Below are 27,495 nucleotides of genomic sequence, written 5' to 3'. Positions count from 1 at the left end.
TAAAACAATTTTATATATGTAAATAGTGGACAAAACACAGAAGGTTCAAAACTTTTAAATGTTACAGCTTCCTCTTTTTCAGTAACATAGTTTTATTTAAATGCAAGCCAAGGTGGTGACAGTTTAAATGATGTATACTACTGTGGTAATCTTGAGTATCTTACTGAAAGTGAAAAGGTAAGATATAAATGAAAGCACAGAAGATCAAAGGCCCCTTTATTAAAAGGAGAGGACAGCACTGCCTGCATACTTGAGCAAAATTTAAACTTTCTCAATTTTCTTTCTGATGTAAGGAAACATATCTTGCTAACCTTAGCCTGGCTTTGTTCCTTGCAGATGTGAAAATCCCTCTCTGTCTGCAGCGCTCTCCAATCCTAAAGTGGAAGATTAAGCCCAAGTCCCTACCTGAACCTGAGACAGCTGTATCATCAGACTCCCCAGGTAAGAGTGGCAAAAAAAGGGGTGGGATTCCCCTTTCCCTAAATGCAAATTGCTGCTCCATAAAATGTTCAAATTTTATTACTCTCCTTATTGCTGCTGATCAAGGCACTGCTGCTACAATCACCTGGCTCTTAAGAGAGTCAAAATAATACATTTTGTCCTACTCAAAACTATCTTTTGAGCAGCCATAAGCACCTAGCATACAGTTGGAGGTAGAAAAGTACAGTATGATTGATTCTGCATTGAGGTTTCCCATATGTGTGTCAGTAGAGGTTTACAGAACAGGCTCCTGATGCTATGTTGACAGAATGTTTATGGGGTCTGTTTTAGGCACTCCGTCCCAGGAAAGGAACATGGCAGCCACGGAGTCAAAGCCACAAGCAGAAGTGGGAGAAGCGTTGCAACCAATGCTAGAGACTGCACAAAATACAGCCCTAGACCAAAGAACTGCTGTGCTGCTCCCCAAGTCACCGACACAAGAGCACTGAGCAGGTACCTGCTGCTTCTGCATGATGGTGGCTCATCCAAATGAGCATGGAACGAGGGCTTACGAAGAAGCAGCACAGCCAGCTGTGGGGGGCAAGCAAGCCCCATCACGGTGTCCCAGTTGGTAAAGACAGCATTGCCACTGAGGGGCAGTGGCGTCGAAACTCTTGCACGTCTTCTGGGCAGTCCCCTTTTCAACTTTTGCTCTTGTATACTCTCATGTAAGTGCCCAGTGTTCTGTTGGCTCAAGGGGAAAAGCCAAAAATGCAAAGTATCTAGTGGATAGGCCGCTTCCAGCAGCAGTTACACAGCTGGGAGCTGGTGCAGATGCTAAAAAGTATATAGTGCCAGAAACTGAGAACCACCAGCAGGAGGGGTGGGGTATTTTACATACACTAAACTTGCCTGCCTTGCATTGTATTTTTTTTGAGGAGAATGGGCTTGGTCAGCTGTGTGTCTTGCAGAGAGGGCAAAAGGCAGGAATGCAGCCAAGCCTCAGGCTGGTCTGTCTCATGTCGACAATCTTACTCCTTTCTTCAGGCTGCAACATACCTGTTCCTAGAGTCCCATTTCCTCCAACCATCTCCCTTTATAGCCTAGGTATGACCTAGGAATAAGACCACCTGTGTGTGTTTGGCATAAATAAGGCAGGAAAGAGGGTGTGTGTGTTTTGGCAGCTTTCAGTAAGTTAAACTAATAACAGGAGTCTCAGCCCCTCCTTCCCACAATTAAATGAGGATGATAATTCAAATCAGCAGAATTGTTCTTGTCATTTATTGTGGTATCAGAACTGTTTGTCTTTGCTTCCCTAGTATCTCCAAGAGCCAGCAGTGCCTTGCAGTTACAGGAGGTGGGGTGGGAGAAGACGCTTAAGCTCCTGGGGTGGTTGTGAGGTGTTGTGTTAAACATGATGCTTCTCTTCAAATCTATGGTTAGTCACTAGCCCTCAGCCTGGTATTCAGGACTATCAAACTCCAGGTCAAATCAGAATAGCTCACCCTATTTAGTCTGTCATCATGAGCCTGCACATGATCAGGTGGGTTTACAAGCTGAGTCATTCAAAGTTAGATGTTTAGTTGAAAAGCACTGAAGTGTATAATGGGAGGCGCGCACACACACCCTGTTCTACAGTACTGAAAATCTGCAACTGACCAATGCCACTATGTGTAGCTGCACTGAAGAGACAGTTATCACATGTGATATCACATGTGATAACTGTGCTTTGAACTCCAATTTCCTATGCTACATGAATTTAGGTGCAGGAAATTTACAGTATAGGAGAATGGCTCTCAACAAGCCTCAATTACTTTTATTCAGGGAATGAGGAACAACAGGTGGCTCTTGTGCTCATGCCCCAAGGTATTAATACTTGTATTATTATTAAGGGGTCAAGACACTCCGTGTGGTAGATGCAACACCCTCTTAAGCTCACCCACCATGCAGCTATGCATCTGGGAAGCTGTTACTATACACAGAGCAGGAGCAATCTGCTATAAGAAGACAACTGCTAGACTCCTACTGATCTTTCTTGACCAATTCTCAAACCAAGAGGGACTCCAGCTCTCTGTGTTGTTCTTTCGGGATCTACCACCCATTACCAGGTGACTATTGCATGTATGTTTATGAAGTATTCTAGCACAAACAGCTGATTTTCTTTACATTAAAGGCATTATTTTTTTTAAAGCAAAGGATTTTCATTCATTTTATTTCACTCTCCCAGCCATGTTTCAGTTGCGTGCACTCTTTTTCCCCCAAAGTTGAGTGCAGTAAGTATATTTTCTATAAAAGCTGTGTGGTTTTCTAATTTGTTTTATTCTCAAACATGTTATAAAGCATGTAAACAATATGAAATATTTTGTAATTAAATGAAATGGGAAGTTGACAAAACACAAAGTTTCTAATCCTATTCAGAGTTGAGGTTGGCATAAGAAAAAATTCTTGACAATAAAAGATTCTGATAGGCATTTGTAAATTTGTAAGAAAAATAAGAGAAGTAACAACGTAACATGGGAACAATCCACATATCACTTAGCAAGAGAAGAATTATTACCTCAGTGTAGTATTTTTTAGGCTGCAGGGTGACTTAGTTTTTTATTGCATAGAAAATGGTGATTGTGCAACTGCATCAAACACTGTTACTCTGGAGTAGCTAAAGGCTAAGTGTTTTGTGGATTGTTACCTCTAAATCAGATGCAATCGGTGGGCAAGGCAATTCTAAGGGCCAAAGTACACATTATTTTGGTTTTCTTTCCTTTAAAAACAAAGAATGCTGAGAGGGCACTAAAAATGAGAGGGAAGATTAATACTTTGCCCCCCATAAACACTTAATCTAAAATAAAAAAGGTTTTCACTGTCTTTGAACTTTGTTTTCAAAATTGTTCACGCTGACATTCAGTCACTCCCTTACAGAAGCAGACATATGTTTGTTAGAATTGTAGCCTTCACTCTTAGAGTGCATTTAATTTCAAGAAAGTTCATCAAAAATTAACTTTACTATGAAAAACACAAAATACTAACAAGGCAAAGGTGGCTAGAGACATTCCAACCTGAGGTACACAAGGCATTGAAGGTCAGGACTATTGCTTTTGCATGTTGCTGAAAACCCAACATGCCCATCCCAGAAGGGCTCTTGAGATCCTGTAAACAAAAACAGAAGACTCTTAAAATGGGATTGCAGGGTATGGGTATAAACAAAGTATTGCCCACTGGTGTATTCCATAAGCAGGAAAATTTTACTGTCATTAGCAAGAACTTACAGAAGGAAGTACTGGAAGATTTTAAATTCTGCAGTTGTTCATATGATTGCTTCAAACAATTTGTACAATCACCAAAGCCAGGGGGAGAATTGCTCCCTTCCCAGAAATCAAAGTTCTGTCTAGTTTTTACTTTTTAAAGTAAAGTTTTTACTTTTTAAATACTGGCCTACCCATGGCAATATGCATGAACTGAAGCACAAATGGAGGATTTACGAAGGTTTTGCTATCCTGGTTCAAAGGCAGTTGGCACAATTTCTCTGGATTCCAAACAGAGCAACTTTTTTGGAAACAATTTATAAGCTGTCATGCCCACCCACTTCAAATTCTACCAGCTGCACTAGTCTACTAGTCTACACTAACCTTGTAGATCTTACTTGCGTGCAGAGTTCAGGTGTTGGTGGTTTGTTTGTAAAATCGAAAAAGGTGCTTGTCACACACTCCTAGAAGGAAGGGGGAGAAACAGGCTCAATTGAACTCAAATTCCTATCTTATTCTACTTTTTGAGATTTACAGGCCACTTCTTCTGCAAACAGCTCTCTGCAGGAAGATCAGACAGGTGAGAGATGGACACTCCAAATCACTGGAACAACTCACTCTGCGTAACAGCAGAATCAAACACACAGGAAAAAACTGGGAAGGGAGTCAAAGGAGAGTCTGGGCTTTCTCAGGCAGCTACTTAGATCTCCACAAGGAGTACCTCCTGGGAGTGTCCTGGCAATAAACCAAAGAGCTTTGCCAATGACCACCATTGTCCTTTGCCTGGGATCACAGATTTTACCTGTTGTGGGGCTCCACACTGGTCACAGCAGCAATCACTTGGTCTTCCAGTGGTAACTTCTGTTGCTATCCGCTTCCTCTCCCTTTCTACAAGTCTCTCTGAATGCCTGAGCTGGGCAGATGACTGTGGTTGTTGGACCTGAGGCTCCTCCTGCATCCGGCTCTTCTTGGGGGTGCTCACAAATTTCAGAGGACGCTTCCAAGGTACCAGCTTCCCACCTTGCTTATTGTATTTTGGAAAGACCGCAGGGGAAAGCTGGTGCAGGGCTTTCGGACTGACAATGGTTGAACTAGAAGATGTTTCAGTAGGTTCCTCCTCATCTTGAATCATCTGTTTCCTTTTAGCCACTTTTAGTTTCTTGCTGTTTTCCATTAATTTCTTGCTAGTTCCTCTCACCATCTTATGACCCTGTAAACGGGCTAGATTATCTTCTGCTACATTTTCAGGCAATGGCCCAAGAGATAAGTCACTTCGAACAGTGGAATGGACAGAAGAGAGAAGGCATGCGCTGGCTTGGGAATGGGAATTTCTCAGTAGTTGGCCACAAGGGAAACTCTCATCAGTGTCTGAAGTTTTGTTGGTGTGATGTGCAGCAAGTCTAGATTCCTGCCTGGCAAGTTCTTTGAGACACTCACTGCTGTGAGAAGGAAGCAAAGATGGGGAAGGTGTTTTCCTCTCCACTGGCTCAGCTTGACTAGAACTACAGCGGGGCATTTGATCACGAGTCTCCAGGAAATCCGGGGTGCAACTATTGGCGTGTACAGCTGCCTCCTCTTCAGCAGTCATAGCCAGCTGCATCTGCTGTACGTGGGGAAGGCTGGATGGGGTGTCAGACATTTCTGCCAAAGCAAAAATGCACATACACTATTTTCAACACGCAAGACTATGAGACACAGCTTTACCAGAAGGAACTTATTCAGAATCTATGGCACATGCAGAGCACGAACATCACTTCTGTAACACACCCGCATAAGAAGAAATGATCCAAAGACCATTAACCCATTTTTGCCTGGCCCAAAGGTATACACATTTGGTACCTTTTGTGCAGAAATGGTTTAAGAACAGTAAACTTGATGCTACTACACATGAGTAATTTTTCTAGTTCCCCCTCAAGGTCCAGGGGAGACAACAGGTAGATACACCTAATCTGTAAGAGATCCTAAGTTGTAAGGTGCCAACTAGTTCCAAACAGGCCCTAGCAGAAGACAGCTGGATCATAAGTAATTCCTAAACTACCTCTGCAAAAGAAATGTAGTATATTTAAAAAAAAAATCTGAGGAAACAATTGAAGGGCCAGTGACATTGACTCTACCAATTGACTCCCTCCCTTGCAAGCAAAGGGCCAAAATCAATGCAATGTGGAACTGGATATCCCCACTTCAAAATAAAAAAAAAACTTCAAAGCAGCTTTTGGGGGGAAGGCTTCTAGTTTTACAGGCACAGTGGACCATGGGAGAGAGTTTTAACCATTTCCCTGATCTAAATTGTTGCATTCCCTTCTCTGTCAGCTCCATGAGAAAACCAAATACAGGCACCTACATGGTTTGCACAAGCAAAACTAATGATAGATTGCAACTGAAAAACAGGGCAGGGAAAAGGGTTAAAATGCTGCTCTCCCATCCCACCTGCTTATTAATACTAGCATCAATATCTCCCATCCTCCCAGTTGAGACATGGGAAGTCTGTGATTGGATTTCCCATCTGTTTTGGTCCCAGATGCAGACATACAGTCCTTTAACTTCCTCTCCCTCAAAGTGAACAGCCACAGGAGACTTTCAGTACCCTCCTTTTATGAAATAGACATAAGCAAAAGAAAGTGAGCAACTGGCTGCATAATTAAGAGAATCCTGCAGTTCACCTGGGATGTACATGCTTTGTTAAAGCCTCTTTTTACAAAAGAGAAAGTGGCTAGGGTGCATAGTAGGGGGATAGCTTAGGCTAAGCATTGGAATAGCCCAAGGGCTAGACTTAGGGCCCAATCCTATCCAACTTTCCAGGGTTGAATCAGTCGCAATGCAGCCCAGAAGCTAAAAATGTTCCCTGACCTTGAGGATGCCTCCATGACTGCGCCCACACTGCATAATGCAGTGCGCAGCCCATTGGCACTGTTGCATCAGCGCTGAAAAGTTGGAGAGGATTGGGCCCTTAATTCCCAGAGTGAACCACTGAGAATGCCACTTCCCTACTCTAGGTAGAGCCTTTGAAATTAGAATGCATACATACAACCTTCTGCTAACACCCAAGGTATTTGTTGCTGGCAAGCAGGGCTAAAACAAAACAAAATCCTTTCAGTTGCCACATACTCTATCACTAGCCCAAAAAAGGGATGCACTGAATCATTTAAGACACCTCTATTTTATGTTTTACAGTGAATTCCTTATTTAATTTGTTCTTGTTAAAAGATGTATACCCCAGCCTTCCTCCCCATAACAGAGCACCCAGCTTTGAAAGCATAACTTTTTTCCAAGAAAATGGAAGGGATAGCACAGTTAGGTTCCAAGGGAATCTAAAATCAGTGGGACTGAACAGCATCTAATTTGGCTGGATTGTGCCCATCCTTTATTAATTCCAAGACAAAAAGTTAACAGAACCAATAGAAGTTTAATTTTTGCAACCCTGCATCATAATAGTTTCAGTATCACATGTTTTAAATCGATCACTAAAAAGCACAAATGTAACTTTTTCATGCTAGGCATTTGATGAATTCAGTAGTAGTCTAATTTTCCTTTATGCTGAAAATTCCAAACAGTTGTAATCATATACCACCACAACCACCATCCTTGTATATGAGGCCAAGGGAAATAATTTCTGGTGCAAATATTTTGTACAGAGAGAAAAGGATGGGTGCTCTCTCCAAGTAGTAGTAGAAAGCAAACTCTCACCACTAGAGGATGTCAGTGTCATGCCCGGAAATACATCCCAAGGGTTTTCCAAGGAGTCAACTACATTTTCAGAGTCCGCTGTCAAAAAAAAAAAAGTGTATAATCAACAAAATTTATGCAAGCAGGCATGAGAAAGGTGCAGGACACCTCAAAGGCAGTATATAGTCAACATGGATGGACACTCAAATGTTGCAAAGGATTCTGGGAAGCTATCTTCAAGAAAACAGCCAACTACTCAAAGTCAGAGAGAACTGAACCCGCAAAGTTTTAGAATCCCAGACAGAACAGATCTGATCTCAAAATTTGGTGGGCCGCTGTGAGATACAGGAGAATGGACTAGATGGGCCTATGGCCTGATCCAGTGGGGCTCTTCTTATGTTCTTAATTTGATTTAGTAAGGAGCAGATCTCCAAAATGAGTTTCTGGTTATGAAGAGGAAAAGCAAGAATGGTGTTGGGTTCCCAAGCTACAGCTTTATAGGGAATTGCTTCGACCTGCCCCATCCTACATCATTGTGCCTTGGGTGCATTCCCCAACAGCGGTGATCCTGGGCCCAGTAGCACCCTTGGCCGAAACCACAAGCTACTTCCCCCCCCCCCCCACCAAGCTGCCACAGGCTGTTACCCTCTGCTTCCCTTCTGGAGGCCCAGGGAGGCTGGCAGCACATTGTCTCCCCAACCCTCCAAAGGTCTCGGAGGGCCAAAAAAATATCACTTCCAGTTTCACATCCTTAGAAGGCATTCTGAGGGCCAGGGAGGCTTCCCCGGCCCTCAGAATGCTTTCTAAGGGCTTAAAAACAGTGCACTGCTTGCCCAGTCCTCAGAATGCCTCTGAGCAAAAGGCTCTGGGTGACGCAAGGGGGTGCCACAGGGTGGGGGTGAATGATGACATGACACCATCCCCAGCCTGGTGCCAGGGTATTTGTCCCTCTTGCCCCCCCCAGGTACACCAATGTTCCCCAATATCCTAACTAGACTACACAAGGGATGATCCTTGAGACTTCCTAGCCCAAGTGTGCAGTTGTCATAAATAGGTGATGTTTGACCTCTTCCCTGTCAAATAATATCTGTGTACACATTTTTCTCAATGTGCTAACTAAAATACTTATGCCACAAAATTTCATTCTAAGAGCCAACTGCAAGCAAGTCTTGGATGCATCTGACCTATTGTAAAAAAGTACGAAGGATGTAAGCAAATCAACCAGTTTTGAACTACTTGAAGCAAAGCACCTGAAGTTCCTCAGCAGAGCTAGCTCAGATGTAGCAACCAGTCGTGCTTTGCTATTATGAATAAGTGCTGCTTGTGTGTACCCCCTCATGTGCAAAGGAAAGATTTTTAAAGCTTCTGTACCTAATCTGTTATGAACCATAGTTTGTCATTTCATCTGAACAGGTTTCATATCTTGGTTTCTTAACAACAACACTTTGGTTTGTGCAATCCAGTTTCCAAGGTTCAAATCAAAATGGGAAAATGTGGGTTATAACAAACCCGGAACAGAATCTTTAATCATCCTTTCATATGCATGGAGTGAGGATGGGGAGTGTGCAAGATGAGAACCAAGCAAGGTTTTGGATAGCATCTCTCCCTCAGTGCTTCCAGGGTGGAAATCCTAACTTCCCCAATAGAAAAGCCAAACATGGTTCTGCCAGCTAGAATACAAGAAGACAACTACTGGTACCCACCACTGAAGAAGGATATAGTACTAATTTCATCATCTTGACCATTTTCGTCAGTATCAAGAACAACTAGAGAAGGCTCTGTAAAAAAGAAGAATACGAAGAAGAAGGGAGGGATAGCCCAGCATTCAGTATCTCTGGGGACATGCTCCAGAGTCATCTACTCCAAGTCCAATCTACTGCTTTCCAGTATAGGAGCCTTAGAAGTGCAGCAAAACATGCCAGCAGATTTCATCTACAGCAAAAGAAATCTGCCTGTATGTTTTGCTGTGCTTGAAGAATTTGGAATCTACTTCCAAATACAAAAATCTACAAATACATGAGGGATACTTAAAAAAGCAATAATGCAATGCACCTTAATTTACCTAATTCTGGTTTCAGTCCATGCCTTGTGTGGATCTTAATTTTTTCAAGACACCTGATGCTGGATGAATTGGGCATTATAACAAAGGATGACTTCAGGATCAACCAAGTGAGCAACAGCCTTTTATATTCAATGCTTAATAGCACAAGAGTTCTATAGTCATTTTATTGACAGCAAGATGACAGAATCTACAGGACCCCACCCATAAACCCAGCAGTGTTAGACAGTGCGAACCAACAATCTCTAAATAAATACTATGCATTCCCCCTCTTATACCAGGGATCCTAAAATAGCTGCTGCTTGTAGCCACGCAATTCTGACCACAAAAGCACAACCTAAGGGCCTCAAACACGTTTGGCCTCCAATACACTTTTGCTACTCCTTATGAACTGCCACTGAAACTTTAGTATTCTTATGAACTGCTTTCAAAACTATAGATTCTTCCTTGACTTTCTATAAAGCTGGGATACTCTGAAATTAATGTCTCACAAGAAAGATCTTTGACAACGCAACCAGCTCCCATGATCAGTATTAAACTAAGTAGCCTACTCTCTTACTTGATGAGCAGGACTTGCGAAGCACTGCCTCATTGTCCTCACTGATGACTAGGAACTTCCCTGGGACTGTAAAGGTGTCTTGATGTATCTGAAATGAGAATCATTATCCAGTTCCTGCTCCCTACATACTCCGTATTAGAGTCACACACTCCCAGTGAGCTCTCTACAAGTTTCTCAAGTCTCTAATAAACTAAGAGAATGAACCTTAAAAGTATACATCTGCACCAATTACTTACAGTACAGAAACTCCATCACATCCACAGCTTTGAGATAAAGATTCAGCACCCACTTCATTGTCAAGGATAAAGACCTGACCACTTTGAATCTTTATGTTCTTAATTCTGCTCTCATTTTTGCCCTTCCTAGAAGGCAGTTGTGCCCCTTCCCATCCCCGGATCCCAAATGCTTTGGCTGACATGTCACAGCCAGGGCACAGAAGGCATGTTAAGACAGACCTTATCTCGCTGGCATTCCACCTGCCATTTTGTGTCAGGATATGCAGCCAGCTCCTCAGCATCCAACACACTGAGGCAAGCCTCGACATTTCGTTTCAAGGTTGCGAGCCGATCTTGCTTTATCTCTCTCAGTATTTCAGAAACAGATGATGGTTCTTAACAGGAAAAGAAGAACACACACAATAAATGGAATGCTGAGGCCAAATTACACATAAGGCCAAGCTGGTGATATTTCTAGGGGTGGGTTTAAAGTGGAAGCGATTCACTCATAACATTAAAGTTAGCTGATGGGGAGCCTGGCCCAGAATCATGATGCACAGCAAGGAGAAGGAGGTTAACACTTTCCCATGCACGGCTTTCAGGCTGCACAATCCCCCAAACTAGCAATCTGTTGCAAACAGACATTGGGGACAAATAGCGAACTCCAGGGGAGGGATTTTCAGTGCAAAGGTGGTGGTGGGTGACTGTTAACATACATCCGTTGCAGTGCACCACACTCCCAGGCCAGACCCATGTCTCTGCCCCTCACAGCAGCTAATTTTTAAAGGCAGGGTTGTAAAGATGCGTTTAGCCATTGTTTAATTTGGCACTCAGCATACAAAAGAGTCCCACAAGATTCCACAGTAAGGATAAATGGATATGAAACAGATGCCATCAACACTAGACTAGTTAAAAAAATTAAAAACCTAGAAAAATGCTTGCATCCGGCTTTTCGTAACTGTATGTAAGCAAATTTTTTGAAATAAGGTGAAAAAAATTGTGCTGCAAGCAAAAAGAGAATGAGAAAAGAATTTTGCAATAAGAAAGTGAGAGCCATTTTGTATCTCTTTTGGCCTAAATTCTTCAGAGCCTAAATCAAAAGGATGTAAACTATGCAAAGGAGACGGAATTCTCCCTTATCCCAAATGCCAATCACTTCTTTGTTTTTAAAAGTGGGGTTGTTGCACTGGCTGCATGATGTGAGCACCTCTGGAGAGTCCAAGGAATTCATTTCACACCAATGACTTATCAGTAATATTTCACAAAAAGAAAAACATTTATGATGCTCATTGCACTGTACCTGAGCTGGGCTGCAGGGCAAAGCCTCTCCTGATACAGGCAAACAAAACAGAATCCAGAGTTAAAACACTACAACAGACTTGCAAAATCCCCTTGACATTGTAACTCTTGAAGCTCCTCTCTATATGCCTCTATTTATTTGCCCTTCTTTGATTTTATGCTACCCTAATTTGCAGCATTCAAAAATAGGATCATTAGGACATACACTATATGTTTGTCCCTGGAATAAATGTAAGGACATCCTAGGAATGAAGTAGAATACACTTCATCTTGAGTAGCGCCCTTGATTAGGACTCAACTTCTAATTTGACCACAAGGGTGCCAGTACACCTCACTTAATTCTTTTCTTGTAACATTCTTCAAAATATCTGGACCATCATCAGTGGACCAACACTGTTCCTCTGCAACATCTGCTACTTGGAAATGATAAAACAACAACAAAAACCAAACAAATGTGTGCAATGGTCTTTCTGCTTCACACAATGCATAATTTATGGAATTTGTTACCATAAGATGTGGTACTAGTACTAGGCCTCTAGCCTAGATTCCCTTTAAAGGATCCACAATACACTGGATACATTCTGCAAATGTATATCCCTGGTTCTCTGTCAATGGCTACTACTCATGAACCTGCTACGACCAGGTTCAGAGGTAGGTGAACAACAGCACAAGAGAGGTATTGCCTTCCTGCTTGTGGGGTTTTCTAGAGGCATTTAGCTGGCCATTTGGGAAAGTGCTGGGCTAGATGTTCCTTTGGACTGATCCAGAAGGGACCTTCTTATGTGTACTGTGGGCAATGTCAAGTTAGTATCACCACTTAGTGAAAATTTATTATCTTTTCAGTTTTAAGCATGAAATACCCGGCAATTCCTATAACATTACCTCCGGTTTGTCATCCCTCCTGTCCTTGAAATAAGATCAGGGTGATGTGCATGAAGTGTATTCCGTTTTATCTTCACAACAACCCTGCAAGTTATGTTAGGCCAAATGGCTAACCCAACATTTCTGGTGAGCATCATGGCCAAGTAGGAATCCGAAATAAAATCTCCTTACATCAAGTCCTATACTTCATCCACTATGCCATACAGGCTCTCATTCTGTGCTAACTTGCCATTTATAAACTGTGTGCTTCCTTTGATCAAGTGATCAGTAAGCTTTTCTTACTGTTCTTATGTTCTTACATTCTTTTAACTAACCCACATTTCAAGCAAGACAAAGTAATGGTTGGGACATGTACTTACTGCCATAGTTCTTTTATCTTCTTCAGTATCAATGGTTCCCGATTGCTGTTATAAAACAAAAAGACATCTTGACCACCACAGTCAAAAGCCTTCAGTAACAAAACAGCTGCCCTGCAGGGCCAACCAGTGATTCACAACAAAACCTTTCAAACAGAAAAAGAAATTACTATGAAGAGGTCTAGAGATCCGTTTCACTGTGATCTCACCATAAATTGCAGCCTTTGAATACTGGATAATCTTTTAAAAATCACTACCAATTTGTAGCTTGGAGAAAAAAAAAATCTGAAATCATGTAGACAATTTTCAACAACAGAAACAGAGATAATTTGAGGGGTCAAAAATTCTAAGATCAAGCCTAACCAAAGTCAAAAAAGTGTGCCAAATTCTGCCACATTCCCCCCTTGTGTGTACATGGGCAGAAAGAAGTTCAGCCCCTACCCCTTGCCACTGCTGCCTCATCACCTTCCGTGCCTGTGCGTCTTCAAAACTGGCTGAGCAAGGACTGTTCATTCCTCTTCAACTTGCAAGATGCTCTTGGCCCAGCCTGTTTTGAAGAAGTGCTAGCGACAGAAGAGGTAGGAAGGAGACTATCCTCTTGTCAATTAGTTGTCCAAGGAGATCCATTGGGAACACCATCACAGTAGCCCTTACTTCCTCTTTCAGCATAATTGGAGCAACTTCCAGCACTAGTGGTGGAGGAAGTAAGCCACCCCACTGAATTCACCTTCTGAGCAAGTGCGAAGATGATGGGGAAGCAAGTGGGCAGGTAGTAGGCCACAGGAGGCAATGGGTGGGCATGGGGTACAAGGCGGCCCATGCCAATTTGTCACCTTCCCCAAGCCACCGCCTCAGTAGGTTTCTTCTGCTATCAAACCAGTTCCCATACCCTCAGTCTGTGGTCAATATTTCACAGTTGCACAAGTAAATAACATGGAGGTGGGAGGGGGAAGATCAAAACTTTGCAAACCCTCAAGAAGATGCATCAAGCAGGGAGAAGGGCTGAAACAAAGACACATAATTAATTCTGAGGCTTTGCTTATTTTTGCCTGGTTGAATTAAAATATGATGCAGGTTCATTCAAGAGTCTTCTGTTCTCTCTTTCTTCCCAGCCCCCACCACACATACTCTGACCAAATAATGAAGCTAAGAGAAGCATTATGTCTCACCAGTCCTGCTGGCTCATTCTCTGCCTCTTCACAGGCATAACACAGAAACAATCAAGCACAAGGTAGAATCTACATTCCTCCTGAAAGGGACAGAGAAACACAGTTAAGAGGCATGGTGCCCAAGCAAGAGTTAGTCCAAAATAATACAATCCTCACCCAAACTGGAGGCTAAAGCTTCTTAAAAGCAGGGGCTATCAGAACCTGGAAACTCCAAAGCAGCTGTTTGCCCCAAGAGCAGCTGTTGGAATAAAATTACTGTTGGGGGCAGATTTTCAGTGCAAAAATGGCACAGTTAAGAGCTTGCCACACACCACACTCCCAGGTCAGACCACCATAACCCATGCTAACTTTAAAGTTAAAAGTATCATTTCCAATCCATGTTTTAACATTACATATAATTTATCCCATACTGACCCTTTCAGCAAAATGCTACAACTACATTGTCCAGATGGGACAAAAAAAAAAAAAAAAAAAAGGCTGATATGACCATTCTGAGATGCAAGATTCATCTTAAGACAGCTTTGCTGCCACCCCCACAATCCACATGATAAAACAGTCTCACACAAAGATCATAGGTATAAATGTTATAAAAAGGTATAAAACCTTATAAAAGGTATAAAATCAATAAAAAGCTAGAAAACAAGTATTTTATATATTGCATTGAAATCCCATCCTTCATCCTAGGACTTCATGATGGAGTCCTTTTATCCTTACACCCACCATTTGAGGACAGTTAGGCTGAACAAGTGGCCCAAATTCACCCACTGAGCTTAATGACCAAGGATTTGAACTGGGGTCTTCCAAGGCAAAGTCCAAACCCTAGCTCCTATACTACACCAGTTCTCATTAGTAAGACACTTTCATTAATACAAAGCCCAATCTTATGCACGTCTACTCCGAAGTAAGTCCCAATATAGTCATTGGGGCTTACTCCCAGGTAAGTGTGGCTAGAATTGCAGCCCAAGGGCCCAATCCTATCCAATTTCCCAGTGCCAGTGCAGCCATGCCAATGGGGTATGCACTGCATACTGTAGAGAGGCAATCACAGAGGCCTCCTCAAGGTATGGGAATGTTTGTACCCTTACCTCAGGGCTGCATTATGGTTGCACCAGAGCTGGAAAGTTGGACAGGATTGGACCCTAAGTTACATATATCCTTCCTTTCTGTCAAGGAGTGTTGTTTAAGAAACCTGCAAGGTAGATTCTGACTCACTGAAGGCCAGCCACTGGCTTTTAAGACAGAATCACCATTTGGTTCTACATTTCATGAACGCGGACGCAGCACTCTCAGCACCACACCAGAGTGCATCCCATTTTCAGGTTGCAAAACTCACAATTTTTATTTAGGTTTTTGTTTTTCAATTTTTTGTAATCCTGCCATTCACAACAAAATCAGAACACAACAACAACAAAAACACACTCAATAAAACTTTAAACACAAGAGGCTGCTTTCACACAAGACCATTCTCCCGTATCAGTACTGAAGGGAGAGGGGTCAGTCAATGGTTACCTCAGAAATGGGGGACCACGCTAGGGCCAAACTAGATGAGATATGGACAATTGTGATCCTGGCCCTATGCTGCCCGGGACCAGGACCACAAAGTGCCACCACACCATGCTGCCCCCACCCGCCACCAGGCGCATCTGGGGGCCTTTTGAGGCCTCCAGAAGGCCTAAAAATGTCATGATTTTTGCCCCCCCAAAACCCCAAAGTGCCGTATTTAGGCCCTCTGGAGGTCACGGATGCCGTGGGTGGCCTCTCAAAAGGCCTTGGAAAGGCCAGTAAAGGCCTGTTTTCCAGTAAAATCCTGTTAAAAACAAAACCCCAAAGTGCCATATTTAGGCCCGCCAGAGGCCTCAGAAGGCCATGTGGCGGGGGGGGGGGCTGGGGATGCCATGGGTGGCCTCCCTGGCCCTCAAAGGCCTTAGAAAGGCCAGTAAAGGCCTGTTCAAAATAAAACACAAAACAGGCAGCAAGGGGAGAAGGTTGTGGTGGCAGCACCCCTGGGTGGCATTAGCCACCCTCAACCCCCCCCCCCTCCGGTACGCCAGTGGATATGGAAGCTCTATGACTGGAACTTCCAATCTCTTTTTCTCTTCAAAAAGAAGCTGTGGGCGGGGTGGGGGTAGAGGGGGGGACAACTTGGATTGCTAACTGCACTAACTCTTTGCCCCCCCCACCAGTTTCCCAATTTAAAAACAATCACTCCTCTTCCTCCTCAAGTGCATCTGCCATCTTTTCCACTCAAGGAACCCCAGGGCTGTATACATTGTTCCCCATCCTGCCATTTTACCCTCATGGCAACCCCGCACTTTTGCACAAAGCAGCACAACCACACAGCCTCTTTCCCCTCATTCTTGGGGCCGCGTCTCTCTACGCTGAGGACAGGTCAAAGGCTTCCCCCCCCCCTTAGGTCTGGCCTGTGTTACACTATACAGGAGGAAAAAAACCATTTCCATGAACAAAAGTGGGGTGGGGGAGAGAAAAACACCTCATAGAATTTTTCCCTCCCTTTGTCTGGTTTAAGTCAAGCCAGACTGGACTACATCAAGTCAGCAGTCCAAGCCACCTGGCTTACTAAGCCTGGTCTCAATAGATGAAACTCATTGAGACCTGGGGTGGTAAAACGGCCTGTATCACTTCAGGCTGCAGGTTAGAAAAAAAAATCCACATTTTTTAGTGTTCTGCATGTTAATAAAAAACATACATTCCCTATAAGTAGAGTGCTCTTTACACTCTCACATAACACCAGAACCAGGGGACATCCACTAAAATTGAGTGTTGGGCGGGTTAGAACAGACAAAAGAAAATATTTCTTTACTCAGCTTATGGTCAGTCTGTGGAACTCCTTGCCACAGGATGTGGTGGTGGCGTCTAGCCTAGACGCCTTTAAAAGGGGATTGGACAAGTTTCTGGAGGAAAAATCCATTATGGGGTGCAAGCCATGATGTGTATGCGCAACCTCCTGATTTTAGAAATGGGTTATGTCAGAATGCCAGATGCAAGGGAGGGCACCAGGATGAGGTCTCTTGTTATCTGGTGTGCTCCCTGGGGCATTTGGTGGGCCGCTGTGAGATACAGGAAGCTGGACTAGATGGGCCTATGGCCTGATCCAGTGGGGCTGTTCTTATGTTCTATCATAGGAGGTAGCAGGATCTTTTCTCCATTTATTATTATTATTATTATTATTATTATTATTATTATTATTATTAAATCCAACTCTGTGAATTTAAAAACAAAACCATGTGCAGTATTCAAAGTTACAGCAATCTGCAAACAGGGTGACCAGATGTCATAACCACAGAGGAAAACAAAGGCACCCCATAATGTAGGACACCCAAGAAAAATGTAGGATATGACAAAGTAAAAGCTAAAAGCACTCATTTATTGATTTCATATGGTTAAAAACTATATTACTTATAGTTTTAAATTGAATATCGCATATAATTTATTACATATAGGGCACAATCCTAGCCAGGTCTACTCAGAAGTAAGTCCTATTTTGTTCAATGGGGCTTGTTCTCAGGAAAATGTAGTTAGGATTGCAGCCACAGTTTTTTAAGTACGAGAAGGCTATGCACTGCTTGCAGGGAAAAGGGAGACATTAAAGTTCTGTTCCATGACACAAGACTAAAAAAGGAGGACATATCCTCAGAAAAGAGGACGTTTGGTCACCCTGGGCCCAATCCTATCCAATTTTCCAGTGCTGACCCAGTTGTGCCAATGGTGTGCGCTGCATCCTGTGATGGAGGGTAGTCACTGGGGTCTACTCAAGGTATGGGAACACATGTTCCCTTACCATGGGGCTGCATTGTGGCTACACCGAAGCTGGAAAATTGGATAGGATCAGACCCTGTCTGCAGTCACCCTGCAATCTGAAGTGGTACAGTCCACTCTACCATCTCCTTCTACTGCTGCACAGATCAGACCTAAGAGAGCAGAGATGCCAGCTGATTATGGCAACTATTTTGAAGGCTTCTGACTAGGCTAGCCCAAAAACATTTTTGCCGTATGCTGTACGTTCCTCCTCCTAAGCTCATCCCACAGATTTATCGGGGTCTGCCTGTTGACTCTCCCAAACCCATTTTGAAGGCCCAGTTGACTTCTGAAGGACAATCCCATGATGGACATTTTAACACAATGTCCTAAGTTCTAGCTAAGCAGGGTCAGGCCTGGTTAGTACTTGGATGGGAGACCGCCTGGGAATACCGGGTGCATATATCATAGTCTTTCGTGACTGAAGGTTGCCAACCATTAACCACCATTAACCTAAATTCTAAACCACCAAGCACAATACAAGGGCATCAGTACGCACACGCTCTCGCATGCCACATGCGTGCAGATATATCAAGGTTGTATGTGCCTTACCACTTTAGCTGTCTCCTTGAAACACACCCTGTAATTCTGCAGGGTGATGAAATGGCCAAGGATGCTGGAAAATCCAGACTGTGGCAAAGAGCTAAGAAAGAGACAGAGGGACAAGGATAAGGGGAAAGGTGGCTTTGAAATGTACACAAGCAACAAGTCACTGAAAAACACGCACTGCCTCTCTTGCGCTCAGAACAGGTCATTTGCAATACTGGCAGATAGTGTAGGATTTGGCACAAGGTTTGGAAGAATCCGAATGAATTTACTTGGAATGTTGAGAATGTATTTTTAATAAAGAGTCAGTATGGTTTACACAGAAATTCAATTCAACAATATAAGAACGCAAGGAATGGCCACAAAAGGCATTAGGATTAACAAGGTGAGCTTAACAAGATGACAGGTATGTGATGTCCGTCACATACCCACAATTCTTCTCTTACTTACTCCACTGCTCTTCAAACAAAGAGAAAAATCAGAAATCATAAAGATCTGCAAAACTCAAGCAAGGAATGCAAATAGAAGTTTGAGAATGGAGTCCATACAAGCAAACCATTTACCTAAACCTGAATTTTCTTGGAGTTCATTACACAGGCCTACACACATTTTGTTATCTTAAAAGTTAGACCTATTCTTGGGTATGCTTGGAGTACTGAATCCAAAAATTGCATCGATTTTACCCAATTTGCTTTAGTTTTAGGGGTACATCATAGCCACTTTATATGCCAATTCAAGCAGCTTCTCATGAGGAAACCATGGTGTTGGCTTCCTCAAGAGGAAGCTGCTTGAATCAGCATATAAGGTGGCTATGCCATAGTCCCAAAACTAGAGCCAATCGGACAAAACCAATGCCATTTTTGGATTCAACACCCCAAAAAGATCCTAAATTTGTTCAAAAAAGCAACTAAAAAATTTTTGTTGTGGGGTTTTTTTTGTTTGTTTTTGTAGGCCTGTGTTATTCATGCAGGGATTAACACATTCTAGAACTTGCTCTTCCCTACTATAAGCTTCTCTCTGTAAATACCAATTATCAACCTCAGGGCTGGGCCCAAGTCCTCCTGGTCTCTGAGATGGCATGCCAAATGCTGCTCTCCCTTACCAGGAAATATGCCAGCCTCTGTTCTTCCTACTTCCTCAATTGGAAAACAAAGAGAGAGACAAAATGGAAGAGGCTAGCCCACCACTCTTTTCTCCTCCTCACTTCCACTTGTGTTCCACCCCCCCTCCCTTTTCTAATCCAGGGGATTGGGAAGAGACAGAGAAGCAAGGGGAACAAGTGAGCAAACTAAGGGTGGGCACCTACTGCCAACCTGCAAGGAGTCTGTGGAACTCCTTGCCGCAGGATGTGGTGACGGCATCTGGCCTGGATGCCTTTAAAAGAGGATTGGACAAGTTTCTGGAGGAAAAATCGATTATGGGTTACAAGCCATGATGTGTATGCACAACCTCCTGATTTTAGAAATGGGCTATGTCAGAATGCGAATGCAAGGGAGGGCACCAGAATGAGGTCTCTTGTTATCTGGTGTGCTCCCTGGGGCATTTGGTGGGCCGCTGCGAGATACAGAAAGCTGGACTAGATGGGCCTATGGCCTGATCCAGTGGGGCTGTTCTTATGTTCTTATGCTGCTTGAGGCAGCCACCTCAATTGGTATGGATGGACCAATCCTGAACAACCTCTTTAAAAATTCAAAAAGTTTTTTTAAAAAAACACATTTTTCTAATGTGAAAATAGCAATCATTGTTTTTCATTTCATAGCACTGCATTGCAAGCAAAAAAGTTATGCAATATTCTGCATGGATTTTATGTCCCAAATCTGTTCAAAGTGCCTGAATCAATTCTGCTTTTCAAAGTTAGGAATCTGAACCAAAACCAAGCTGGAGAGTTAAACAACCACTGATAAACATAAACCAGATCTAAATTCAAAACTTTCAGCAGCGACTCCTTGAGATTAGGCCCAAATCCGAACCAACCTTCCCACACTGATATAGCTGTGCCAGTGGGGCATGTGCTTCATCCTGCAGTTGGGTGGCAGTCACAGAGACCCTCAGGATAAGGGAATATTTGCTCCCTTGCCTCAGAGCTGCATTGCCCTTTCCTTGGTGCTGGAAAGTGGGTTAGGATTGCTCCCTTAATCCCTAAGGAGAGTACATCTTTTCTGCATCTGAGCATTCTTGCAACACTGTGACTAAGCAATGCATAATTTCTGATATACTCCAGAAGACACATGAATGTATCATTGTTGCTTCCACATGTCACCAGGTGCTCCACAAAGGCTGTTCACCAAACACCAAATCCAATGACTTTCCAAATTACAGCACAGAACAGGATCCAGAACCTTTTACTCTAACAAAACAAAAAAAAAAAAAAAACCAGAGCGAAAAACTGAAGCCTACCACTTTGACATCTGAATAGCTTTGGCTGTAACAACCACTTGTATATAGCAACGTCCATCTCCAATGTGCAGGACAGCTGCTGGGTTCTGCCCATCATGATGTGGACCTCTTGATTCATTCAAAACCTAGTAGCAGATTTGGAGGAGAAAGTAAGAAATAAGGTCAGGCATTTCCAATACCTGTGAGAAACAGAGGCCAAACTAGTGTCCCATTCCTTTGAAGGATATGGAGGGAGAATTTGGAGGTTGCCATTTGGAGGTTAGGTAGGTGATGCTCTCTTTTCCTCAATTAGACTTGCGTTTGTCACATCTGCAAGAGTCTCTTGGTTTGAAGGGAAAACCACACAATGTGGTTTTAGGCCATTTGTTCCATGCTCTGTGGTTGTAATCCTATACACACTTTCCTGGGAGTGAGTCCCTTTGAACACAATGGGATTTACTTCTGAGTGCATAGGATTGCACTGCAAGCCAAGGTGATGATAAACAAGGTAGGAGAGCAAAGACTATTATATTCAGGGCCATCAATTAAGACTCAACTAATACAAAATTCTTGTTATTTAATAAGTGAATTGTATTTGCATACATTTCCATAGGACAAAACACAACTAAGAGAAAAAGCATGCTTCATTTTAAGATGATGCATGCCTGTGTTCCAGCAGGCATTATCTTGGAGAAGGCATTTCCCCCTTTTACATAAATTATATTATTTCTTAAGCATCTAAAAAACCTAGACAATGGACACACATGAAGTTAACAGTTACAAGGTTCTGTCTGCAAGCTACTATCTAAATACACAAACACATAAGGGGGTGGGGGTGGGAGGAAGGACACTGGAGAAAGAGAGTCCAAAAAGTACTATACTAAAATCACAGCAGATTAGGAAAAGTCTTTGATTAGGAAAAGTGTGTCTTAAGGTATTTCTCCAAAAGAGCAAGAAATTGTAACATATGAATGTCTAGGGACTGTGAATTCCAAACACAAGGTGCTGCCAAGGAAAAAGGACAAACACAGGAAGCGATATCCTTGGTGTTGTCAAGAGATTATTTGAGAACACAGAGTTCTTGGAGGAGTATGAATCAAGGATAGAAAGGACCAATAGAAAATAGGCATTTAACAATGACTGCAGCTGAAGTTATAAGACACACAACAGTCAACAAATGTCATGCTCAGCAAGGAAGTCCTCCATCTCTGTGCCCGATGAGAGACACAGAGTGCCTGGTCTACCTCTCAGGACCGGCCTGTCCAGGCAGCCAGTACAAGAGGCTGCAACAGTGGCAGCCACCTCCCTCAATCCAAGAACACTCTGCTTGGCACTGGAGTAAGCACAAAGAAGAAGCTGCTTTGCACTCACCTGAACTGCAGCAAATTGTTCTTGTACTTAACATGCTCTTCACACACTGCCTTGCAATCCGAAAGAGCAGGACTTGAAATGAAACTGGAAGCCCCACACTTCTGGTTTTCAAGGCACCACATGGGGAGCGCAGCAAAGGTTTTTGTTTTAGAGGAGAGGCAATGGACCCAAGCCAGCAACAGGCAGAATTTCAGGTCACCCCACCCCTGCTCTCTCTTTCACAACAGAATCTGAATCACAACTGCCGATATCACAGGATCATCTGGCTGATCCCAGAAAGGATGCCATGCTATGTTTGACAGTTTTCTAACCACTGCTGCTAGTTTGTACCCACCTTCAGGATGTGGCCCAGCTGCCCTTCTTCTTTGGCTTCATCCTCCTTGTATTCCAACAGAACATTCAGAATCCAAGGCTCCAAGTAGGAAGGTCTGACTGCATTTGTCTGGCTGGCCTCACTGTCTAAACTGAAAGAGTATGGTGTTAGTGAGGACAGAAGACTACCCAGTCTCACTGGGATACGGGAAAAGAGAACCAAGATGGTGTAGTGGTTTGAGAGTTGGATTTAGGCCAGGAAGATCCAGTTTCAAATCCACGCTCAGCCACGAAGTTTCCTGGGTGACCTTGGGCCAGGCACTCTCAGCCTCATCTCCTTCACAGAGTTGTTGGAATGACAAAAGGAGGAAATATGGACTGGAGTAAAATTAATTAGAAGAGTGAAACCCACCTGACTGCTCCATCCCACCCTCTTTTACTGTTCTGCAGACAGGTTTGTTGCTCAATTGGCAGGGCAAATTATCACTAGACAGGAAGAAGGACCCCAAATCCAGCACACGGCTGGTGAATAACTGAGGGCGCAATCCTAACCAACTTTCCGGCATGAACCTAGCCACAATGCAGACCAAAGGTAAGGTAACAAACATGTCCTTACCTTGAGGAGGCCTCCTTGACTAGCTCCCCAGTGCAGGATGCAGCGCATGCCACATTGGCACAGTTATGTCACTGCTGGAAAGTTGGTTAAGATTGTGCCCTGAGCTTCCAAAGAAAGAACAAGAATGCTACTGGCAGATTTTTCAGCAGTTCTAAAGCCACTGAAGCTGCACAGCAGTTTCTGGGGAATTAGAAGTGTCTGAAGAATAACAGAGGAAAAACCAGGACATTAATCAAACAGTCAGGAAATAATTCAGGAGAACATGCTGCTTTGGGGTCAATTTTATAGCACCAATTTCACTTGTGCGTTTTACTGTGCCCAGGCTTTGAAATTCCCTCCTAGAGAGATTCACGTCATCCCCGCACTGGATACAAGTGTCTATATTAAGTAATTAAAATTTGTCTGTGATCAGCTTCAGCTTTCACTATGGTCATTGCAAGTGGGCAAAAGGCTTCTTTCAGGGCAACTGCAATGATTTTGCACATTACCCTGGAACCATTTTGGCATAGATGTTCCTTTCACATGCTACACAACCATGCAGTCCCATTAGCCTGTTCAAACATCTGAATGCAACAGCTAACATCATGACATTTCTAGAGCCAACAGACCCATCTTTTCACGTGCAAGACAATTACAAAGAAAGCATAAGAATAGTCACAAACGTGACTCTAATTACTGGTCTCTAAACCGATGCACAGAAGGTTCTATCTGTTCACTAAGAACTTATCCTTTGCTTCTTATCAAATAAAAATGCTGTTTTCGTTACAATCAGGTACTGTCCACAAAGTCATAAATATGTCAGGAAATCACACCCCAGGCCAGGCACATTCTGTGCTAAACAAAATCCCAAATTCTGCATCACTGAAACCTGAATCAGATGTTTGGAATAAATTATGCACTTGTGTGAATTTATATAAAAATAACAGAGCTGCATCATTTTTTCCCCACTGCACAAAATGCACACTACTTTTCAATGACTCCCCCTCCCCCGAACTATAAAAACGCAAAAATTGCTTTGAAGACATCAACGCAAGATTCCTAAGAAGGCAAATTCTGCAGAGTCCAGATTTAGGACATCAGTGTAAATCAGAAAGCAAAAGAAGCAGCCCAAGAACAGAAGTTTGGCATGGAGTTTCACTCATCTTTTCTGGCTTATGCTTTTTATTTTCCCCATATTTGCAATGTGGGAATTCATGAATTTGATTACTTTGGATTATGCTATTTAGATTCCCCATTTGCACTGCGGGGCGGGGGGCACAAAGGGGAACTGCATTTGCTGTATAGAGGTTATTCCTTGCAGAAAGCAGGCGGGCTACATGATGGTACTCAATGAAAGACTTGTACAGACATGCCCAAAGGGGTCTGAGATGCTCGCAGTCTTTATCCACGCCATTGAACCAAACCTAGATGTAGCATACATGCTTGGCTTCTACAACTTGTTTATGGTACTTCCTCCTAGCTCATGACAATGGGTCATTGACTTGTACACTATGAATTAAATATACAGTGTGGGATACTGCTGCAAAATTGCCCATGTGCAAGCAGCAGGGAGAATCCATGACTATCTTTTCCAGTGGGTTCTGAATCTTCAGAAGCTTCAGAATCAGAAGTTCTGAATCTTCTTAGCATGAGACCCATTTAGGACAATGGGTCATTTAATGATTTAATTCTCTCTGTAAACTGCTTTGTTAACTTTTTTGTTGTTGAAAAGCGGTACATAAATATACTTGATCATAATAATAGCAAAACCTAAGAAAAAAAATGAGAGGCACCATAAAACAGTCACCATAGCAGCTAGCAAGGGCAGAAAATTCCCATTGATCAAAGTGAAATTCAGTCTAAAGAAACTGACCAGGAGAATCTAGAACAGCTATTTTCAACCACTGTGCTGTTGCACACTGGTGTGCCAGGAATAGTCTGCAGGTGTGCCACAGGAGTTTGGAGGAGGGTTATATATTAGTAGGGCCATTGGAGGATGTGAGCCCCTGGCCAGCAGAGCAGTGTGCCTTTCCAATTGCCAAAAAACCAATGGTGTGCTTTGACAGTTTTAATGCCTTCTCAGTGTGTCATAAAATGAAAAAGATTGAAAATCACTAATCTAGAAGCTATCTTATTTCATGGAGAGATGGGGGGGGGGGGGAAGAGATCCAAAAGATGCAGTCCAGAGGTCAATGTTCTCCACTCACTCCTTTTAGATATGGGTCCCACAAGCACCTTGAAGATATGGAGGGGAGCCTATTAAAATTGCCAACTTGACTCAGAGCCCAATCCTAGACATGTCTACTTAGAAGTAAGTCCCAATATGGCAATGGGGCTTACTCCCAGGAAATGTGGATAGAATTGTAACCTCTTGGAAATTTCCTCCCCCCAAATAGTTCTGAAAGTTTCAGTTGAAGTCTCCAAGCTGGCTTCTTTCATTGTCGCCTGGCCAATAATTCCTGAAGAGCTGGCAATCCTTCTTGGACTGCACGGCTTGGGGGGAGGGCTCCACGAGATCCAACTTTGGAGATTTCCAAGAGGCAACAAAGCAGCAGGGATGAGAGAAGAGCGTGGTGCCCAGGGTGCTGGGCTCTCCAGGGTGTGCCTGGCAGAGGGACGCCCAGGGTGGTGGGCTCTCCAAGTGCCCCCAGCAGTGGGACACCCAAGCCCGTGCCCCCAGTGGCGGACCTTCCAGGCACGCCCTGCAGAGGGACGCCCAGGGTGGTGGGCTCTTCAGGCGCGTGCCCCCCGCGGTGGGCTCTGCAGGTGTGCCCTGGAGAGGGACGCCCAGGGTGGTGGGCTCTCCAGGCGCGCCGGCTGCAGCTTACCCTTCGGCGTGCGAGTCCCGGGGCGCCCTCGGCTTCTGGTTCATGGGGGCGGCGGCGGAGCTCCTGCAGCGGGCACGGCCGTGCCCTCCTGCTCATGCCCGCGGCGCTCGTTCGCCCCCGACAGTCGCAGCAGGCGGGGGCCGGTCGGGGTGGGCCGCCTGGGCGGGCTTGCGGCGGGCGGAGCGCTGGCACCAGACCCGCCCGCTGGAGTTGCAGCGCAGGAAGAGGAAGCGACGACACGGAGGCCGCCCGCCCGCCCTCCCGGGCTGCAAGCGGAGGGGGCTGCGCACGGGGTGGCGCCCCGGCTCTGAGCCTTGCAGGCTCCGGAGGGTGAGCGAAGCGGCCCTGCACGCCGCTGAAGGCAGGAGACCTTGCTCCTGAGTAGACGCGTGTCGCGCTGGGAGCGTTCATACGATCAGCTCTTCTCCCCTTCCAACTCCTTGCACAAGGAGGGGGATTTCCCGGGCCGGGGGGGGGGTTTCTGATCCCGCGTCTCTCTCTGTGTGTGTCTCATGTTTCTGCTTTGTGTGTGTGCGTGTGTGTAACCCGAACCAACTTCCCAGCTCCAAGGTAAGGGAACAAACATTGCCTGACCTTGGGGAGGCATCTGTGACTAGCCCCCACCTGCAGGATGCAGCACATGCCCCGCTGGCACAGCTCTGCCAGTGCTGGAAAGTTGGTGAGGATTGCACGCTGTGTCTGTGTGTGCAGCTCCTCCTTTCCAGTTCTCTTTTTGCAGCAGGACACGGTGGTGACGCCATTAATTTGGGGTTCCGTCTGCAAAGTTTCCATTCGGATGATTAAAGGGCTCAGGAGGTGCTCCGCATCACGCAGGATGGACTGACCTTGCCGCTGCCTGGTTCCTTTCCCCTCATAAGAACAGCCTCGCTGGATCAGGCCACAGGCCCATCTAGTCCAGCTTCCTGGATCTCACAGCTGCCCGACAAATGCCCCAGGGAGCACACAAGACAACAAGAGACCTGCATCCTGGTGCCCTCCCCTGCATCTGACATAACCCATTTCTAAAATCAGGAGGTTGCACATGTAATGGATTTTTCCTCCAGAAACTTGTCCAATCCCCTTTTAAAGGCATCCAGGCCAGACACCATCACCACATCCTGTGGCAAGGAGTTCCACAGACCAACCACACGCTGAGTAAAGAAATATTTTATTTTGTCTGTCCTAACTCTCCCAACACTCAATTTTAGTGGATGTCCCCTGGTTCTGGTGTTATGTGAGAGTGTAAAGAGCATCACTCTATCCACTCTGTCCTTCCCGTGCATAATTTTGTAAGTCTCAATCATGTCCCCCCTCAGGCGCCTCTTTTCTAGGCTGAAGAGGCCCAAATGCCGTAGCCTTTCCTTATAAGGAAGGTGCCCCAGCCTAGTAATCATCTTAGGGCGCAATCCTAACCCCTTATGTCAGTGCTCTCCAGCACTGCTTGCCACAGGATGTAGTGATGACACTTGGCCTAATCAGTGTTTCTCAATGTTTGTTCTCCACCATACCACTTCATAGCGTCCACCTGTTCAAAGTACTACTGAAAGCAACTGGCCACCGCATCATCACCAGTTACTTCAGGGATGGAAGGCTGGATGCAATGTGACAAACACCCACAAGAGGCTCAGGGTGGACAGGGGTGCTTTTTCGAGGGCAGGTAAGCCTGCTCTGGAGCTTCCTGCTGCTGTTTGCTGTGTCGCATTCCTGATCTTGCTGCCAGGCGGCAGGTATCCCCGGGGGTCCTGCAAGTATCACCAGACACAACCTCAAGTACCACTCATGATCCCCGT

The 27,495-nt window shown here is 44.3% G+C and overlaps 2 protein-coding genes across 2 annotated transcripts in view; one reads left to right on the top strand and one right to left on the bottom strand.

Moving 5' to 3' along the window:
• The window catches only part of CARMIL2 (capping protein regulator and myosin 1 linker 2), a 71,320-nt gene extending 68,703 nt beyond the window's left edge, over positions 1-2,617 (top strand). The window contains exons 39-40 of the mRNA XM_066636800.1: positions 337-441; positions 772-2,617. Of these exons, the coding sequence (XP_066492897.1) occupies positions 337-441; positions 772-929 (263 nt within the window). The 3' untranslated portion in view covers positions 930-2,617. The remainder of the gene's footprint in view (positions 1-336; positions 442-771) is intronic.
• On the bottom strand, positions 2,393-25,866 carry LOC136659920 (uncharacterized). Its single transcript, XM_066636795.1, has 14 exons — positions 25,706-25,866; positions 22,305-22,434; positions 20,621-20,745; positions 18,230-18,320; positions 13,862-13,941; positions 12,696-12,740; positions 11,456-11,484; positions 10,396-10,550; positions 9,941-10,028; positions 9,026-9,100; positions 7,344-7,421; positions 4,462-5,300; positions 4,044-4,123; positions 2,393-3,564 (listed from the first exon to the last, which is right to left on the bottom strand). The coding sequence occupies exons 1-14, from the start codon at positions 25,747-25,749 to the stop codon at positions 3,504-3,506; spliced, it is 1,920 nt and encodes a 639-aa protein (XP_066492892.1). The 5' UTR covers positions 25,750-25,866; the 3' UTR covers positions 2,393-3,503.
• Between the last annotated feature and the right edge of the window lie 1,629 nt (positions 25,867-27,495).

The sequence above is a fragment of the Tiliqua scincoides genome, chromosome 9, assembly GCF_035046505.1.
Source record: "Tiliqua scincoides isolate rTilSci1 chromosome 9, rTilSci1.hap2, whole genome shotgun sequence".
Taxonomy (NCBI): Eukaryota; Metazoa; Chordata; class Lepidosauria; order Squamata; family Scincidae; genus Tiliqua; species Tiliqua scincoides.
This window is presented reverse-complemented; position numbering and strand designations above follow the sequence as displayed.

Coding starts and splice junctions, on each gene's coding strand:
- LOC136659920 (XM_066636795.1), bottom strand. CDS start 25,749: ATGAACCAGAAGCCGAGGGCGCCCCGGGACTCGCACGCCGAAGG. Junction 22,435..25,705: donor CGGGACTCGCACGCCGAAGG/GTAAGCTGCAGC, acceptor ATACTCTTTCAG/TTTAGACAGTGAGGCCAGCC. Junction 10,029..10,395: donor TGGAATGCCAGCGAGATAAG/GTCTGTCTTAAC, acceptor TTCTCATTTCAG/ATACATCAAGACACCTTTAC.